Here is an 18,004-nt window from a genome sequence, read left to right on the forward strand (position 1 = left end):
TTTCAGGCCCCTCTTCTGTGGAACCAGCTTCCAGTTTGGATTCAGGAGACAGACACTATCTCTACTTTTAAGATTAGGCTTAAAACTTTCCTTTTTGCTAAAGCATATAGTTAGGGCTGGACCAGGTGACCCTGAATCCTCCCTTAGTTATGCTGCAATGGGCTGCCGGGGATTCCCATGATGCATTGAGTTTTTCCTTTCCAGTCACCTTTCTCACTCAGTATGTGTTAATAGACCTCTCTGCATTGAATCATATCGGTTATTAATCTCTCTCTCTCTCTTCCACAGCATGTCTTTCATCCTGTTTTCCTTCTCTCACCCCAACCGGTCGCAGCAGATGGCCGCCCCTCCCTGAGCCTGGTTCTACTGGAGGTTTCTTCCTGTTAAAAGGGAGTTTTTCCTTCCCACTGTCGCCAAAGTGCTTGCTCATAGGGGGTCATATTTGTTGGGTTTTTCTCTGTACCTATGAAGCGCCTTGAGGCGACTTTTGTTGTGATTTGGCGCTATATAAATAAAATGGAATTGGATTGAATTGATTCCTCCACCTCATACTCTCTTGAGTGAAGATCTCGACTGCACAAACACCAGGAAAGACTCTTCCAGCTGCACAAGCGGACACTAATTATTACCTCTGACTCCTTACACAGACTCCACTCAGAGGTCTTCTCTCTTCACCTTATTATTACACTTTCCACACCATTAGTGTTTGATTAGCAAAAACGGTCTGCAGTCATCCACAATGTAATTCTATGTGTAATTTTTCCATTTGTCCTTGTCAGCCTGGAGCGCCACATTGTGTTATTTTTTTCTTCCACCAAAGCGAGAGAAAAGGCGTACCCGAGCGCGGGCGAAGGATCTGAATCCCTTTGGCCTCACTTTCTCCGAGCACTCCTCTGTTTCACTGATATTTGGCCAGTGCTTTATAATATTTTATATTTCTGAAATGGATGAAAAGTGTCTTAAGATTGGAAATAAACTTTATGTAGAAAGCTGTGTGCATGTGGACTAGAGATGGCACGATACCACCTTTTCATGTCCTATACTGATATCATAAATTTGGATATCTGCTGAAAAACTATATGAATCCGATATAGTGTGTTTTTTAATCAATAAAACTTTTTTAAATATCTTGCTGCTTTTTGTATAAGTTCATACTCAAGTTAAAAAAAAACACTAAAGCTATTCTGTTATACCTGTATGCAAAAAATGCACTGCACCCAAAATATTTCATAGTTCAGCAAAACTGATCAATCTAATAAACTTAAACTTGCTCCATCCTCCCTATTCTGGTATTTTAAAGAGTAAGCAACCTAACTAATAGGATTCTAAAACTCCCAGCAAAAAAAAAAAAAAAAAAAAAAAAAAAAATAGGGAACCACCCACCCTCCACCTCATGATGCTTAATTGACGTAATCAACTTTAATTTGATGCAGTGTGAAAAAAAATGCACAGAAATAAATTATTTTTCAAGAATAATTAAATAGATTCAACATCTTTCTTCAACAGAACTGCAGACTGCACAGATGGTATCTTCCCAAAGAAAAAAGTACTATAGCTTACTAGGGTATATTAGACTTAATAGTTACTATATACAGTAATGGACTTCTACACATTTTACATCAGATTAAAACTTTGCGTGTAAGATTCGGATATTTTTTTATTAAAAGCTAGACATTTTAAATGAGAATAAGAAAGAAAAGTATGTCTTTGTGCCCCCTTTTCACTGTTAATGCCCTATCGGCCCCCCTGGCTAAACTTTGCTAGATCCGCCCCTGTACAGTTACCAGCCGTCAGCTACGTAGAAAAGAATCCTGGTGTAGAAAGTAATAATAAATACATTCTAACAAGTGGGCGATAGACAAGTAAGAGAGATGGACTTGCGACAGAAAAGCCGATCAGCTGATCATTGATCAGTTTCATGATTGAAGTAGCAACAGGAGAGGGAGGGAGAGAGAAGAGGCAGTCGCTCCATATATCGGTTGTAAAGGTTAATGCAGGAATGCTTTACAAACAGTGGCGGTCCTAGCCTGTTTGGCGCCCTGGGCGAACACTCCCTCTGTTACTGTTACTATTTTTACCATTTCTTCTTGGAGCAACTGTAACCCACATAGGGATTAATAAAGTATTCTGATTCTGATTGTTTCAGGATGACCTGCCATTATCCAATGACACATCTGCTTACCTGTATCTTTTTCTCGTTTCGCCTCCTCTTCTTTTCTCTTTTTTCTAAACTGAGGACCTGATGGCTTTGAACTTTTCTTATCCATCTTCCACTGGTTTTAATTTTGCACTCCAGTATAAACACCCATCCTACAACCCAAGGATCATCACAACATAACCTAACACACCTCCACCTTAGTTCACAGATTCGCTTTGTCTAGGGTGCATTTCTGAGATTTCGCACAACCCAGGATTCAAATCATGAATACATAATGGGCTTGGATTTACAACATTATAAATGAAATGTGCTCTATTTGGAAGCAGCCCCCCCCCTTTCGACAGGTTGTGTGTGAGACTTTAAATCATCAAACTGTAAATTTTAAATTGTTATTGATCCCTTTACCCCTGGTCCTAAAGTGTATGTTTATTTTCTTACTCTTCTTATATATATTGTTTGTTTACTTGAACTGCTGTAACTGGAGCCTTGTCGTCTCGTCTCTCTATATACTGGACTGTATGTAGCGGAGATGACAATAAAGTTTACTTTGACTTCGGCAGCAAGCAGGCGCACTGAGGGCTCTCGCGCTCACTTTTCGTGTATAGAATTTCGAAAAAACATCAGTGCAAATTATAAGTCTGTATTATAATGTCTGGTGTTTTCGTGTTTGTTGGTTTGTTTTTATTTTGTTTTATTGCGAGTTGGTTATTAGATGCTGCTCCCCGGAGCCCCGCCCTCTCCTCTCTGCGCTGCAAGCAGCTCGCAAACGAAGGGCGCCCTTACTCCCAGCAAATGGGCGATAGAAAACCGATCGGTGCTTATGCCATTCCCAATATGCGCTGGCTGACGTCGGGGCAGCATGAGTACGAGCATTTTTTTTTTTTTTTTGCCGATGCCCGTGATGCCGCCCCGGGCAACCGCCCGTATCTAAAACCGCTACTGTTTACAAACACTCAGAGATGAATTTACACACTTGCTTTACTGGGATAACTTCCTCGGAGATGAAATGCTGGATTGGTAGCGCGAGGCTACAAATACACACAGCCACTATCACGTGAGGCATACTGCTGTCACGTGCTACGGTTATGATCCGAGTTACGCCATGTCGCAAGTTTTGTGAGGTGCTTTTTTGATATTTAATGGATCGGATTACATTTTTTTTTATTTCTCTCCGATTTCCGATCCAGTAATTTACGTCAGTATTGGACCGATACCAATACATAATATTGGATCGGTCCATCTCTAATGTGGACACAATAATTGTGTTTTTAATTGTATGACAATCTGTCTGTATGTAATTTGATGACTTAAATGTAATGTAAGTTTGGACACAATAAGAAATCCTGCAATGTTTTTTTTTTAAATTATGTCATTCTTAATTCTTTTTTTTTTGTTTCAAAAAACACCTGAAACCTTCTTCCAACGCCAACAGAGATTTTGCTGGTTTATTGCTAATTACCTTCTCTTCAGTATTCCTCAGGTTTTATGGATTTTACTATTTTAAAATAAAGATTAATAGATTGTGTTCATATGGAACAAAATGAAACTTATACAAAATTTTCTTTTTTTCCTCTTTTTATTGAGTTTATCCCTTAGAGGGGATGAACACAGCACATGGAAGATCATACAAAAAAAATCAGGGTGAATTTTTATTTTTGAGGTAAACAAAGATGTGCAGAATGTAAATATTAAACACATTGTCTGCAGATTAGTGTAAAATCAGAGTTCATATCTGTGTAATATAAATGCTCTAAGCCTAGAGTGTCAAACTCAGTGAAAATCTCCTTTCTGTCAGTATAAACACATTTAACTACACATTTAAAGTGCAAATCATTTTTTCTACTGTAGTAAATGAAAAGAATTTTTACAAAGGAATAGGAAAGGAATCTGAGCTCTTTCTCATTGTGGAAAGCTTTAAAACTTTCCAAAGCCCACATGCCGGGTTGAATCTGGCCCCTGGGCCTCATGTTTGACAACCCTCTTCTAAGCCTTTCTTAACCTAGATGCCATTAAATAAGACTTTCTTTGAGACCACACACTCATCAAAAAACTCTTTGGTGAGGTCATAAATCAAGTAAGCAGCTGGGTCATTTCCTCACAGCCTTCTATGCAATCACATTTTTAAGAAGCACAGGCTGGCCATTCAAAAGAATGCAGGTTGAAGGCACTTACACATTAGCTTCACCTGGAAATTAACGGTGGTAAACTGTAAAAAGTCAGTGTTAATAAGCTTATCTGACAGTACATCTTCATTTTTCTGAGAAAGGTTTGGAGTATATTCTTCTAGGTGCACAGCATCAGGCTGGAGTGATTTTCTCAGGGACATGGAGGTTTGTCAGTGTCATGGAGAATTGGGTTAAAGGACTCAGGTGCGAGACTCCTTGCAGAGTGACAGTGAATTTATTCACAGTGAAAAGGTGAGTCAACAGTTCGAGTCTGTAATCCAGAAAGGGCAGTGCAGAGATACGATGACTTCTCCCCGCGGTGACAGTGCAGTGACAATCCAAAACAACTCCTTGTGCCTGCTCCTCCTCCGATCCCTGAATCCTGGAGGCAGATGAGAAAAGCACACGCACAGTAAAAAAAACGTTCTCTCCTTCACATACTGGGTATGCTAGCCGCGACTACGCTACCCGGTTTAGTTCAACGTTCCAGCGTTGGTTGTGACTCGACCGCACCGTTAAATAGGTCTGCTTCAGATTAGTTGTAGCCGGCGAAGTGATTACGCACAGGTGCGACGATTCCAGCTCAGGACACTCCCCTCGGGTCAGCCGCCATTCCGTGCCACGGCTTCCGGAGGTACATGTTCCAGCAGAAAAACACATGCACAGGATGGAGAGGAGAACACGACACAGTACACACAAACACCACCAAAAATTGGCAAGGCGATCGGTGAGGACCGTCTAGCCGTGACAGTCAGTTTCTAAAACTATGCTTTTATCCTGTAAGAGGAAGCTAGCTGCTGACAAATGGGTGCACGTGGTTCAGAGAACGTTGCCCATACAGCTTATATTTAGTATACATGTGCAATTACTGAACTGCAGATCAGCTTTTCTATTAATATTTTCACATTAGTGAGAAACTAGATGGCCAGTATCTGTGTTTACAGTGCAGCCATTCACAACATGTGAAAGGATGTGCATATACGGCTACTGTATGTTCTGTATCTTTGCATTATTAAAAGTGCATGTGTTTAGCATTTAAACCGGTAGTGTCATAGCAGACATCCAACCAAAATATTTAGCGTTAGAGATACAATTCATGTTACAGCAATACGCCAAAATAAAAGCCTTCCAGTTTGATCATAATGCTTCCCAGATGATTATAAATCATAAAAAGAAAACCAAATTTGTAAACAACATTACTAATATGCAACTTTCAGTGGCACAGTGTGCCCTTTTCCTTCTCTACACTATCCTTACTTTGATTGTAAGCCTGCCTATCTGCTATTAAAATTAATTTCTCTTGAGATTTCTTTCAATTTGACACACGACAGGAAACAGCACCCATGTCCAGGTGTTGTTTTCCTGAGAGCTCCTTCACCCATTCTGCTAACACCACATAGAGGTCCATTTGTCAGTTGTGTCAGCACGGTGAGATCAGTCCCTTTATAGCTTTTCTTCCGTATTATATTTGAGCCCATGATCTCCCTCTGAGTCGTAGTTCTCGTAGCACGGCAGCGAGCGCCAGTCTGGCTCGTACGTTGTGGCGGTGTACACAAACACGTCCATGATGCTCCCCGGTGACACCTTCTCCTCTCCTTCCATCTTCCCCACCCACTCCTTCACCTCCAGCTGGACCACCGTCTGCTGGTACCACGTTGGGACGCTTTCAAAATCGTCCAGGAATTTCAGCATCTGGTCATCCACTTTGTAGATCTCCCCGTGCACTCGGTGACCCTGGCCAGGGATGTTGAGCAGGAAAGGGATGTTGTCCTTGGTGGTGATCACTAACGGGTATTTCTGGGAGGTGAACGCCGAACCCAGGTACTCGGCCTTTCCATTGTTGCTGTCGAACATGCGGTAGTTGTTGGGCTGCCCCTTCTTCAGAGTGCCGTAAACGAAGATCCGAGTCATGAGGACAGAGGACCAAAGACGCACCTGCGGTGTAAAGAAGGAAGAAACATCTGTGTGAGCAAATTCCCAGCAGGTATTACTGGCAAAAATATTTATACAGTTTTAACTATTATTCTGTATTATATCAGTCACTTGTGCAGAGGTGTATATTTGATCTAATTTCAAATGATCAGACCTTCAAAATAAAAGAAAATCAAACTCAAATCTAGGTAACACTGTTTGGGAGTTTGTACTCCTTACACACATTAATTAGGAACACAATCAGCAGATTAACATTACATGCACAGATTACACATGACTATATCAATACACTTCCTACAACAGCAACTGTCAGACTAGATCTGCACACATTCCTGTCATGCTGTGACTGTGAGCTGGGAGAGGTCATTCAGTGAAAAACGCTGTTTACATGTTATGCTTATGGGCAGGGGCGGAGCGTGGGGGTGGCTTACTGGGCTTAAGCCCGGGTCTTTTTGTCAGAAGCCCGGGGTCTTTTGGAGTGTAATTTTTTCATCGTTAGATGCCTGGCTGACAACTGTATAAAACAAAAAGTACACACAATATTCAAAGCACATAGTGCACACTGTGGGAATTTACGACTGTGTGTGAATACCCCCTGATATTGGTATGATCCGCTCAGGCACTAAGCGACTGAGCGAGGGGGCGAGGCAGCTGCTGCCTGTGAGTGCGCTTTTGGAGAAACGGAGCCAGCCATACTAAGGAGAGCTTAAGTTTGACCAGGTACCAAAGCAAATCATTCGTACCGTACAAATAATGTAAATATGACGGTGTATCACGAAAGACTGATATCAAACTGATCACTTGACCAATATTACGTTACTTGCTCTTCAAGTGAATCAACAAATGGCGAAATGAAAAGCCGAACAAATGCTATTTTTTTAGAGAGTCTTAGCTTACGTGTTTATTTCATATTTTCAGTTCTTACCCTCCCCGACTAAATCGGTTTCAGTTATGTACTGAAATATAAGAATGGACATTAGAGGGTTCTTTCAAAGAAAAAACTCAGGTAAATGTTATTTTATATATTATGCTTTGTATGTTGTTCAGTATATTTCTATGCAAAACAAGAGGGATTTCAGTACACAGCAGGATATTCACATTTGTAACCAGATATTTACATACACTTTAGGGAGAAAATATAAAACATTTTTACTGCACAACATCAATTTAGAGTAAACTTTTGTTTTAGATAAATATTGAAATATATTTTGAATTAGTTAAATGTCAGAATAAAGAGAGACAGAGCTGTCTATTTATTAGCACTTTCATCAAATTTAGGAGTACATGTACACTAAGTTTATTGTTAATTAATAAGAAAACTCCAGACGATTCCATTCTGAGCTGAAGAAGCTTCTGATAGGTTAGTAGAGTCCATGTGAGTAAACTGGTGGCACAGCTGTGGATGCATATAAGGCAAAACACAGAGCCTGTTTCTGTGACATGGGAAAATCAAGAGATATCAACCAAAACACCAGGAAAAGAATTGTGGAGCTCCATAAGTGTGGCTCAGTTTTGAATACAATTTGGATGTCATTTGCAATTAAGAAATACAGATAGTTTCTCTCTTTACTCTTAAAGTTAACACATATAAATTAAACATTTAGTCTAATTTGAGGTTTTACCTTAAATAAGTGTTTGTGTTTTTATCTGTAGAGCATGTAAATATCTGGTTTCAACTGTATATTTGATGATTGTCAGCACAAAGAGGGAGAGAGAGGAGCAGAGAGGGAGATGGAGAATGAGGACAGAACAGAGGTGGAACAAGAGCAGGTGAGACATACATGTTAGTCAAATGGTTGTTTACCAAAAGTATCACCGTATCATAGGTCCTCATGTATCTTGTACCTAGTGTTTCTTTTTAGGCTTACAATTTTTCAAATTCTACATTTATTAAGTTATGCAGGCTTGTTTGCACAACAAGGCTCAATAATTATATAAACTTTTCTCAATCTAAATATTGTACTTTGGTAGAATTAAAAAAATAAGTGTAGTGCAGGTCTATGATGATTTTTAGTGCTACTATCATCTAGTTCTGATTCTGGTTCTGTCTTGGTTAAGTCCTCAGTAGTCCTGATTTTGAACTGTTGTAGTCCTGTTTTAATTCTGGATCAGTTCTGAGTCTGGTTGAATTGGGGTTTAGTCCTCATGTCTTGATAAAGCCCCGACTTTGTTCTGCCTTGCTGCTTAATTAAAAAACTAGTTTAAGGTGTCCTGCATATGTGATATATATTTTTCCCTACATGAAGTCATTCTTTTTTGAACAAAACTCAAAACAGAGCCAATTAATCTTTCAGTCATTTCTACCCCCCCCCCCAAAAAAAGAAAAAAAAATCCCACATGCCCCTTTAGGGCTAAGCCCCGGGTATTTCAAATGTCTGGCTCCGCCTCTGCTTATGGGTAAGTTAAACATCGGTTACAATTACCAAGCAACCACGTCATCACTGTGTAATGATAAAGCATAAGTTAGGCTACCTTAGAGTTCCTCACACCCCCCTCGAGCTGTCAAAAAAAATACCGATACCGGAAATGCAGTTTTAAAACACACGCTGTGAAGTGACACACGTTTTTCCTGCTTATCTCTGTCATAAAACCACCATGAAGAAACACAAGCCCACCTTGAATAAGCAGCAAGTAGCTCTTCTACTATAAAAATCTCCGTGCCACCGTGACAGTTTGAGGAAGAACTCTGGATTAGGTGCGCTCCTTCTCCTTCTCCTTCTTGTTTAATGGCGGTTGGCAAACAACTTAAAGGAGCGTTACCGCCTCTTACTGTTCCGGAGTATGTGTCAGACAGCGAGCTTACATTGCGCACGCGTGGAAACAATCCAAATAAAAGCGGAACAACAACAGAGGGCGCTAAAGTGCCAAAGGAAAAAATATTTTATTTATTTTTTAATTGTTAATTAAACAAATGTAACAAGTACAACAAATACAGCCTCTAGGCTGTATTTAAAGACAAATAATGAAAATAAAATAGACATAAGTAATTAAAGAAATCAACATTTATGAATGCCTTTTTCTTAGATCTGAGATCAGTCCCTTTATAGCTTTTCTTCCGTATTATATTTGAGCCCGTGATCTCCCTCTGAGTCGTAGTTCTCGTAGCACGGCAGCGAGCGCCAGTCTGGCTCGTACGTTGTGGCGGTGTACACAAACACGTCCATGATGCTCCCCGGTGACACCTTCTCCTCTCCTTCCATCTTCCCCACCCACTCCTTCACCTCCAGCTGGACCACCGTCCGCTGGTACAACGTTGGGACGCTTTTAAAAGTGTCCAGGAATTTCAGCATCTGGTCATCCACTTTGTAGATCTCCCCGTGCACTTGGTGACCCTGGCCAGGGATGTTGAGCAGGAAAGGGATGTTGTCCTTGGTGGTGATCACTAACGGGTATTTCTGGGAGGTGAACGCCGAACCCAGGTACTCGGCCTTTCCATTGTTGCTGTCGAACATGCGGTAGTTGTTGGGCTGCCCCTTCTTCAGAGTGCCGTAAACGAAGACCCGAGTCATGAGGACAGAGGACCAAAGACGCACCTGCGGTGTAAAGAAGGAAGAAACATCTCTGTGAGCAAATTCCCAGCAGGTATTACTGGCAAAAATATTTATACAGTTTTAACTATTATTCTGTATTATATCAGTCACTTGTGCAGAGGTGTATATTTGATCTAATTTAAAATGATCAGACCTTCAAAATAAAAGAAAATCAAACTCAAATCTAGGTAACACTGTTTGGGAGTTTGTACTCCTTACACACATTAATTAGGAACACAATCAGCAGATTAACATTACATGCACAGATTACACATGACTATATCAATACACTTCCTACAACAGCAACTGTCAGACTAGATCTGCACACATTCCTGTCATGCTGTGACTGTGAGCTGGGAGAGGTCATTCAGTGAAAAACGCTGTTTACATGTTATGCTTATGGGTAAGTTAAACATCAGTTACAATTACCAAGCAACCACGTCATCACTGTGTAATGATAAAGCATAAGTTAGGCTACCTTAGAGTTCCTCACACCCCCCTCGAGCTGTCAAAAAAAATACCGATACCGGAAATGCAGTTTTAAAACACACGCTGTGAAGTGACACACGTTTTTCCTGCTTATCTCTGTCATAAAACCACCATGAAGAAGCACAAGTTCACCTTGAATAAGCAGCAAGTAGCTCTTCTACTATAAAAATCTCCGTGCCACCGTGACAGTTTGAGGTAGAACTCTGGATTAGGCGCGCTTCTTCTTCTTCTTCTGCTTCTTCTTCTTCTTCTTCTTCTTTTTTCTGTTTAACGGCGGTTGGCAACCGCCTCTTACTTTTTTTTTTTTTTTTTTTTTTTTTTTTTTTATTGAAACAAATTTCCATATACAAAACAAGTCAAGGAAACAGACCAGAATTGTAACAATTTACATTATAAAGATGGTGAAGCAAGTCATCATAACTTTACAGGGAGAAAATAAAAGTTTCTAGAGTAAAGAAATAAGGAACATAGACCTTTTGACACAGGCAAGAAAATTAGAAGAGCAAGTATTTTTTGATTTTACAGTATAGTACAGCAGTTTTTTTGTTCACATTTGAAATAAGCTTAAGTGACTTAAAGTATTGACAAAAGTAATTCAAGAAGACGGTAAACATAGGAGAGGCATTCTTCCACTTACATAAATGAATGAAAAACTTACATAGCACTATTACAAAATTGACAACATCTGAGATTTCAGAATACAGATTGTCCATAAAGTAAAGAATATCCTTAGATGTGAAGGCAGGTACATTGGAAATTCTGAGTGAAACCCAACAGTGTATTTCAAACCAGAAAGCATTAACATACTGACAAGTGAAAAATAGATGCTCTAGTGTTTCTGGATCGGAAGAACAGAAAGCACAAGAGTCGGCCTCAAAATTAAACCTTTTATGCAGGAATTCTCCAACTGGATAAATGCCTGATATGATTCTGAAGTGTGTTTCTTTCATTTTAGGCGCAAGTGGGTATTTTAAGTAAAAAGAAAATGACTTGTCTTTCAATATGCTATCAAGGTCATGTCTGACATTGACATTGTAGTTGCAGAATACTATTTGCTTAAAGGTATTAGAGATGAACTTATTATTAAATTGTTTGTCCTTTATTGAGGTATTACCTATCGTCAGTGAAGGTAAGCATGTTCTTATTAATGAATACTTTAAAGTATTTATGATAAGATTTAACAACGGTGTGGGTATCGCTTTACAAACCTTATTATAATTATTAAATGAAATCTCTATTTTATACTTATCAATAAATTCTTCATAAGATAGCAAGTTTCCATTTCTATCAAGCAGATCAACAACAAAACATACACCGTTATCATACCAGTCTGATTTAAATAAGGACTTCTTATTGATGACTATAACCCTATTATTCCACAACACAGAATTGTGAGGTGAAAAATTGTGGGTGAAAATTAGTTTCCCAAAATTCAAAGCTTGCTTATAGAAACTAGACAACTTAAGAGGAAGCTTAGATATTTCATAATCACATCTGAGCAAAAAATCTAACCCCCCGACCTTATTAAAGAGTTTGTTTGGAATATGGTACCACATAGATTGAGGACAGGAAATGCAGTCTTTTATCCATCTGAGCCTGAATGCAGCAATAATAGATTCAAAGTCTAAAGCTTTCAAGCCCCCATTTTCATAGTCTTTAACTAATTGTGATTTGCGTATATAATGTGTTTTATTCTTCCAGATAAAGCTGAATATAATAGAATTGGACAGTTTAATCATTTTAGGAGATGTAAAAATTGAATAACAGGGGTATATGAGTCTTGAAAGTCCTTCTGCTTTAGACAGTAAGATACGACCTAATATGGATAAATCACGTGTTAACCAATGATTAAATATTTTTTTAACTACATTTAATCTAGGAGTTATGTTATTATTCTCTCGATCATTAGTATTTTTACTGATTATTAAACCAAGGTATTTTACCTCCTCTTTTACTGGTATATTGTTAATAGTATTTTGATTACAGTTGTGTACAGCTAAGATTTCACATTTTTTAAGGTTTAGTGTTAAGCCGGATGCTTTTGAGAATGAAAGGATTTTATTAATTGCAGTAGAGACCATATTTACATTCCTTAGAAATAAGGCAGTGTCATCAGCAAATTGACTAATTTTAAATTCTTTATCAAGAATGTTTATGCCTTCCAGATCTGAAGAGAGTTTGATATAAATGGCAAGCATTTCTGCTGCAACAATAAACAATAACGGGCTAATAGGGCATCCCTGCCGAATGCCACGATGAATTTTAAAACTATTAGAAAACTCCTGATTGAGTGCAATACTACTTGTTATATCTCTGTACAACATTTTCATTACACTAACAAATCTGGGACCAAAACCCACAGCCTCCAGAGCTTTAAATAAAAAATTATGCTCCAAAGAATCAAAAGCTTTAAAGAAATCAAGAAATAAAATAAGGCTATCATGAGGAATTAAATGATTGTAATCCAACATATCTAATACTAAACGGGTATGATTATGGATATGACGCCCTTTTATAAAGGCTGACTGTGTCTCATCTATTATTTGAGTTATTCCTGTTTTTAATCTGTTGGCATAGACATGAGCTAATAATTTGTAGTCACAGCAAAGAAGTGTGATAGGTCTCCAGTTATCTAAAAGGATAGGGTCCTTGTTTGGTTTAGGAAGTAAAGAAATTATTCCTCGTTTCATAGTTGGAGATAGCATCTGATCATTTATACATTCATTAAATACCTCTAGTAATAGATCTTTAATGTCATTCCAGAAATATCTGTAAAATTCAATCGTGATTCCGTCGGGACCTGGTGATTTACCATTCGCCATTTGGGAAACAGCAGCATCCAATTCAGCTAAAGTGATTTCAGACTCATTGAGATTTTTAAAGTGTGAGTCAATTTGAGGAATTTTTCCATGGATAGAGCTAAAAAAAGAATTAGTCTCTGAACTGGAATAATTTGTAGTGTAGAGGGCTGAATAGAACTCTGTGATATAGTTGTTTATAGTCTGTTGGTCTTCAGTCAGGGTATTATTAATTTGTAACTTCATTATAGTTTTTTTTGTTTGTCTAGTTTTCTCCAGGTTAAAGAAATAAGAAGAATTCTTTTCCCCCTCCTCAATCCATTTAGCCCTTGAGCGAATGAAGGCACCTTTTGCTTTGTCTATATAAAGTTCATCTAGTTTGTACTGCAACTGGTTTAGTTCTATAGAGTTTTCCTCTGTCAGATGTGATAAATTGCACAATGAACTTATTTGTGCAGTAATTTCAGCCTGTTTCTGTCTCCTTTTATTAGCCATTAATTTTCCTTCTTCACTAGCAATTTTTCTGACATTAAACTTCAACCATTCCCATTTACTAGTAGAAGAAAAATCCTCCATTGCTTTTACCTCTCCTATCAATGATTTAATTTTTATACAAAAAGACGAGCTTCGTAAGAGGTTACTATTAAACTTCCAGTGAGAATTCTTCGGTTCTGATAATCTATTATCCGGGGAGATTGAAAGTGTTATGGCACAATGGTCAGTAACAGGGGAGTGAAGAATCTTACAGTTGGATGATAGGGGGAAGAGACTACCAGTTATTAAGCAATAATCCAGTCTTGAGCATTGAGAGCGCTCAGAATTATTCCAGGTGTATTGCAGTTTTTCTGGGTTTAAGTTACGCCAGATATCGATTAGGTTGAGGGTGCAGGAGAAATCCATTAATATTTGGTTAAAATGAGAAGAGTTATATTTAGTTGGAAATCTATCCAGTTTTTCATCTGGTACCATATTAAAGTCACCTGCAACAACGACTTTTTCAGTTGAATAGATGATCTTCCATTCTTCTATCATTTTTTTCAAATCAGAAATCAATTTCCTGTTTTTAGCTCTATTGTTGAACCCATAAACATTTACTAAAATGTACTTAGTATCATCCAACTCCATGTTAACCATTAACCAATGACCTTCCTCATCACCTTTATGATCAAGAACTCTTCCATTAAAACGATGTAGAAAAATAGCCACTCCTGCTGAATGAGAGGTACCATGAGATAAATAAATATCACCGCTTCCCCACTGCTTTCTCCAAAATATATGATCATCTTTACTACTGTGTGTCTCTTGAAATAAAAAACAATTCGTGTTAGGCTGTTCCTTACAAAAAAGATTTTTTGTAAGCTTTACGCTTTATGTTACTTCTTAAACCTCGAACATTTAAAGAAAATATTGAAAGAACCATTGAATATAGCTTGAAAGTGCTGTAATAACTAGAGTAAGGCAATGGAACATTTTACCTCCTATTAACTAATAGACCCAGTCAAAGTCAGGGACCATTGAGCAAGTTACCGGCTTAAATTTAGTTGAACAGTTATACCTTCTTATCTAGGTCGTTATAAAGTTCTTTCATTCTTTGATTTGACGACCATCGATGACAGCATATCCGTCCTTCAGGAAAGCTTTGAGCCCTCTGCTCCTTGCCTCCTCCACCCTCGGCCACAGACGTTTGCGGGCTTCTCTGTCTTCCTTACAAAAGTCCTCTCTAAACCGAATCTTCATCTCCTTGCAGAGCTTCGCCTCCTTGGACATCTTCCACACTAGGTCTCGAACAGTTCTCATGGCAAACTGTATGACAATCAGCCTGGGTTTGTCACCAACTCGTCCCTTCTGACCCAGCCGGTGCACTGTATCCACTGTGTTGTACAGCTGCTCGGCGTTGGCAGGAATTATCTTGGTCAGAATTCTGATTATTTCTTCTCTCGTGTTCTCCCCCTCCTTCTCAGGAACGCCAGTTAGCAGCAAAGACCATCTCCGTTTGTATCTAGCATGCTCCAGACACATTTCACGAAGAGCCTCGTTCTCTTTTTTCAGCGTCGCCATCTGCGTTTTAATACGTTTCACATCTTCCACCACAGATTTAACAGCTTCCATATTAGCATCCACGGACTCCTTTACTTTTCTTACAGCGTCGGTGTTTTCTTGCAACTGGAATTCATAATTCTTTAAATGTTCACTTTGGGTGTCAAATTTACATACCAGTTTTTGGATAGCATTGAGGAGAACTGTGTTTGAAACTTCGTTTTGCGTCTGCGATTCGTTAGCCTTCATTTTTTTAGGATTTGGACTTTTAACTGGTGTGTGGTGACGATCAGCTTGCGGTCTGTCTTGTGATAAGTCGTGCTGCTGTTCCATCCATTCAATATCTTCTTCGTCGCACGCCTGTCGAAGAGCCGCTAGGTGGTAGCCATGATCTTTGTTAATGTTAGCCATTTCGCCGCTTCGGAGAAGGTGGCCAAGAATGACGGAGAGAAACACAGGGAGGAAGTTTTTGAGTTTTAGAGATGAAGTATAACTAGTCTGCTTCTAATTCCGGTTAACTTGATTGCGGTCAAGACATAAAGGAGGTTCTTTTCAGGAAAAGCCTCGGAGCCCACTCAAGTTGAACCGCTCACTCCGCCATCTTCCCAGTCCCCCGTCTCAACCGCCTCTTACTGTTCCGGAGTATGTGTCAGACAGCGAGCTTACATTGCGCACGCGTGGAAACAATCCAAATAAAAGCGGAACAAAAACAGAGGGCGCTAAAGTGCCAAAGGAAAAAATATTTTATTTATTTTTTAATTGTTAATTAAACAAATGTAACAAGTACAACAAATACAGCCTGTAGGCTGTATTTAAAGACAAATAATGAAAATAAAATAGACATAAGTAATTAAAGAAATCAACATTTATGAATGCCTTTTTCTTACCATTTTTTGCACAAAGATTGATTTGTTTCTAACTTCTATGTAACGATAGTTCCACAAGGGAGTATTACGTGGGCTATAATTATGTTTGTATATTAATTTCCAGTATAATAAAACTTGTAAATAAAAGATTAATTTCGCCTAGATCTGAAAATATTTTGTTTGGAAAAAATAAAACCATAGGCTATTTTGATTTGACATTTGAAAAATGACCTGAGCCAGTTTATTTTTAGGGTGCCATTTAAACTGTCAAATTCAATAGCTTGCAATCCTCCATCTTCAAATTGTTTGACTCAATTACCTTGCCTAATATAGAGGGTTTTTTTTTTTTTTTGCTTCCATATAAAATCAAAGTTTAGCTGGTTAATAGATTTGATTGCTGATTTAGGTACACCTAATGTATATGCAGAGTATATTAGCCTGGAAATATTCTACCCAGAATCAATAAGTCTGTCTGTGCCCAGTTACTTCAATGAGTTCTACAATTTTGCATTTTCTTTCAAATATTAAGGTTTTCTAACTCAGTTCTGTTTTAAGTTATATACATACCAAATATTTGACATTGGATTTTTTTACAGGGATATTGAAAGTGTTAGATATAGTACAGTCTTTTAAAGGTATAAGATCTCACATTTGTCTGAGTTCAGTTTTAGGCCTGAAGCTTTTGAGAAATTTTCAATGATTTGTAGAATTTTGGGGATTTGATTCAAGTTATTTAAGAAAATGGCGGTGTCATCGGCTAACTGGCTGATAGAGAGCTCTTTACCTAGAACAGATTACTTACCAAATATAGTATTTTTAATCAGTATGGAAAGCATTTCTGTTGCTGTGATAAACAGCAATGGTGAGATTGGACATCCTTGTTTTATTCCTTTGCAGATCCTAAATCTCTGTGAGGTGCCATGTGGAAGACACACTGAACTGTTTGTGTCTCTATACAGTAATTATTAAAGCCACTTCCAAATCTAGGGCTTGAAACATAAACTCGTGCTCTATCATATCGAAGGATTTGTAAAAGTCTAAAACTAGGAAAAACCTTTGTTATTAATTAGGTAGTTATAGTCAATCAAGTCCAGAACAAGGCAGATATTATTATGGATTGAGTGGCCTTTTATAAATTTGGACTGAGTGTAAGAAATTATTTGAGTTATGCCTGATTTTAATCTGTTAGCAAAAATATGTTTTAGAAGATTATAATCATTATTTAAGAGTCTTATTGGTCTTAAATGATCAAGAAGTGTCGGATCTTTCCCAGGTTTGGGTATGAGTGTAACTACCCCTTGTTTCATAGTGTGTGTGAGAGAACCATTTTCTAAAATTTCTGTGAGCATCTCAAACACAAGGATTCTAGTATGATCCCAAAAATATATGTAAAAGTTACTCGTCAGGCCATCACATCCTGGGGCTTTATCGTTGGATAAAGCACCTAATGCTTTATCTAACTCTTCAAGGGTAATACCTGCATCACAGTACTGCTTAAAATTTTCATCAGTTTTAGGAATCAGGTGTTTAATAGGTTGATTCTATGCCATTGGCCTCAGCCAAATTGCTGTAAAAGGTAAAGATTTCTTTGGATATTAATTGAGGGTCAGTGCATAGCCATCCTCTATCCACTTGGCTTGGGATCTCAGATATGCACCTTTGGCCTTTTTAGTATAACTATTGTCTTTTTTTCATTTTTCATTTTCTTTGTTGTAAAGCACTTTGTGATTTTTATCTGCAAAAAGCGTTATATAAATACATTTTCCTTACTTACTAGGTTTTTATCATTTGAAATAAGTTCTAGTTGTTCAAGTATTTTGTTACTAAAATTTTCATTGGTAAGCAGGGTTGAGTTAAATTTCCAGTAACCTTTATTATGAGATTTTTGGGCGACCGTGGCTCAGGGGGTTGAGAAGCGTATCTATAATCGGAAGGTCGCCGGTTCGATACCCGGGCTCTCTGTCCTGGTCGTTGTGTCCTTGGGCAAGACACTTTACCCTACTGGTGTTGGCCAGAGGGGCCGATGGCG

The 18,004-nt window shown here is 38.3% G+C and overlaps 2 protein-coding genes across 2 annotated transcripts; both read right to left on the reverse strand.

Annotated features, from left to right (window-relative positions):
* Positions 1 to 5,479: 5,479 nt before the first annotated feature.
* On the reverse strand, positions 5,480 to 8,907 carry LOC146608497 (gamma-glutamylaminecyclotransferase B-like). The gene is made up of 2 exons (XM_085348181.1): positions 8,871 to 8,907; positions 5,480 to 6,258 (listed from the first exon to the last, which is right to left on the reverse strand). Exon 2 carries the CDS (start codon positions 6,232 to 6,234, stop codon positions 5,767 to 5,769), a length of 468 nt encoding a protein of 155 aa, XP_085204307.1. The 5' UTR covers positions 6,235 to 6,258; positions 8,871 to 8,907; the 3' UTR covers positions 5,480 to 5,766.
* Positions 8,908 to 9,296: 389 nt separating this feature from the next.
* Positions 9,297 to 9,764, reverse strand: LOC146608498 (gamma-glutamylaminecyclotransferase B-like). Its single transcript, XM_085348431.1, has one exon. The coding sequence runs from the start codon at positions 9,762 to 9,764 to the stop codon at positions 9,297 to 9,299; it is 468 nt and encodes a 155-aa protein (XP_085204557.1).
* Positions 9,765 to 18,004: the final 8,240 nt, after the last annotated feature.

The sequence above is a fragment of the Diplotaxodon limnothrissa genome, linkage group LG23, assembly GCF_057381915.1.
Source record: "Diplotaxodon limnothrissa isolate DT_005_m linkage group LG23, D_limnothrissa_male_GT1.1, whole genome shotgun sequence".
Lineage (NCBI taxonomy): Eukaryota > Metazoa > Chordata > Actinopteri > Cichliformes > Cichlidae > Diplotaxodon > Diplotaxodon limnothrissa.